This window comes from Morone saxatilis, unplaced genomic scaffold (assembly GCF_004916995.1).
Source record: "Morone saxatilis isolate NCDOM2014 unplaced genomic scaffold, NCSU_SB_2.0 Contig14, whole genome shotgun sequence".
Lineage (NCBI taxonomy): Eukaryota > Metazoa > Chordata > Actinopteri > Moronidae > Morone > Morone saxatilis.
Window position 1 is genome coordinate 2,903,419 of NW_023339696.1, and position 2,195 is coordinate 2,905,613.

Consider the following 2,195-nt stretch of genomic DNA (forward strand, 5'->3'; position numbering starts at 1 on the left):
ACTCTTGCCAGAGACTACGCAGCCGAGGTGAAGAAGCCTTTCCCAGAGATAGATGCCAAGATCCTGGATGAGAAAGACTGGCCGAACGACTGCTATGTGTTCGAGGGAAAAGAGAAGGAGCCCACGATCGTTTACATGCCGCTCTTCAACAGACGCAACTGCAAAGGTTTGTTCACGCCCATGCTGACAGCATAAAAAATACTTATTTCAAATATGTCCGCGATCACCAATGGTTTCATTCTGGTCCAGATGCTGAAGATTTCAAAGCAAAAGTGGAGGAGTTCTCCACCTTCCAGCGTCCCTTCAGCCAGAAGAAGATTGAGTTTGTGCTGGAGACGGCGAAATTCAACATGCAGAACAACAAGGAGACTCTGCTGAGGGAGATTATCAAAGCTGCTCTCCGCCGACACAACAAGAGGTAGCGTGGATAAATGAATGAACTAACACTGTTTTTTCTTCATCTTCTTTAACTTTCTCATCATCCCTCCTCTTCTTCTTCTATTTCTCCAGCTACGGGTCTTTGGCAGAGACCGGCTTCTAAACTGCATGGAGTCTGCATCACACAAGCACTGAGAAACTGGCGGGGAATACATTGTCCATCTCTCCATCACTTAAACACTGTTACAGTTATTTATTCAAAAGTTGACAGTGCAACTGAAACCATGTTTATGTGTATACATTCCTGTCACATCTGGATGTAGTAACGTAAATGGAACACTAGAGGTCTGTCTATGTTCACCATGTTTTGACTTGAATGTATTGATAACAGTGGCATTCTGTAGAGTTTGAATTTTATGAAATTGCAATAAATGTGATTTTCTGAAGTAGTAATGAATTTTCTAATTTTTCCTAATCTAATAAAAGTTTATTAAAGAGTTCAGGATTGAATGAAAAGTTACTCTTTAAGGAGCCCTTCCAGAAACATACACACATAGTCTGCCTGGAGCAATATGTGTCTGATACATGTTACTGCGTTACGTAGTCAGGATACAAAAAGGTAACTGTAATCCATTACAGAGAGAGAACATATTTTTGCTAAAAATCTTTAAATTTCTTTTTCTAAGGTCACATTGCTGTCTTATAGAATATACTTGCATCAATACTTTTTATTGACATTTTTCTTCTCTTGTCTTTATTTGCATATTTTGTGTTGAAGTAATCCAAATGAGGTAATTCAATATTGTGATACTTGGATTAGGTTACTGACTACACTGTATCGGATTACATTTTTAAAGTAATCCTCCCAACCCTGGTTTTAATGTTGGTACCAAAGTGATACTTTTCTGGATTGTATTTAACAAATATGTTGTATGTCCTATTATTTTAATTTTTTTTAAGAATTAAAAAAAATCAACTTCTACAAATATGAGCTAATTGACCACAACTGAATGAGAGTATTAGCTAAGTTAACAGTAGCTGTTTGTCATGGTGCAGTAATTGTAAGTAATGGTATAAGGTCATTGACCGGCTCCTCCCCGCATCTCCAGTCTTTAAGTATGACTCTACATACTCCATCATGTCCTTTACATTCTTTTGATGCTGATTAACTGTTCTCCAATTTAAGTAGGAGCATTTGCCCATTGAGCCCTACCTATTTGGAAGACAGTGTTTGCTGCATATTCTGGATGCAAGCTCTGTTGAGATCAAATCCAGGCTGAAAGCACATCTTTCCTCTGTACTGTATGCTATTCCCGCTAGGGATGTTGTGGACCAGTTCTTTTCCGTATCGTCCGGTTTCCCCCTCTCTTCACTTGTCCTGCAGTCGGCTCTGGCACATGAATGATGTACCAAAACTGTAGCAGACAGAGATGCTGTAATATCATTTCATCCCAGTTGGTAGCCATGGCAGCTATCACAAGTTTTGACATGACAGTGAGCTGCAGGATTCATTCATGCTCCGTCCCTGTCTCCTTCCTCGCTGTGATATCTCCTTTATCTCTGCTCCCCCCACTCTCTCAACTCCTCGCAGTTGCCTCTGTCTGTCTTTTTCCTGTCCAAGCTAGTGAGCTCCTGGGGGGCAAAGGTCAAAATTTAAACCACCATCTGCCTCCTACAGGAAGTGACTCAAGCCTAAACCTGACCCCAAAGCTATTATGTGGTATTGTGTATCTCTCTCTCTGTCTCTGTGTATCTGCCTGATGTGCTATTAGAATAGCTTCATTGTATTTAGCAAACAGCTGTGGACTGTGTGCCAG

At 40.5% G+C, this 2,195-nt stretch overlaps 1 protein-coding gene across 1 annotated transcript in view; it reads left to right on the forward strand.

Annotated features, from left to right (window-relative positions):
• Window positions 1–422, forward strand: part of LOC118323053 (cytosolic phospholipase A2 gamma-like) — an 8,050-nt gene extending 7,628 nt beyond the window's left edge. Inside the window, exons 12-13 of the mRNA XM_035654973.1 lie at window positions 1–166; window positions 250–422. The exon at window positions 1–166 is cut by the window's left edge and continues 4 nt beyond it. Of these exons, the coding sequence (XP_035510866.1) occupies window positions 1–166; window positions 250–422 (339 nt within the window). The remainder of the gene's footprint in view (window positions 167–249) is intronic.
• Window positions 423–2,195: the final 1,773 nt, after the last annotated feature.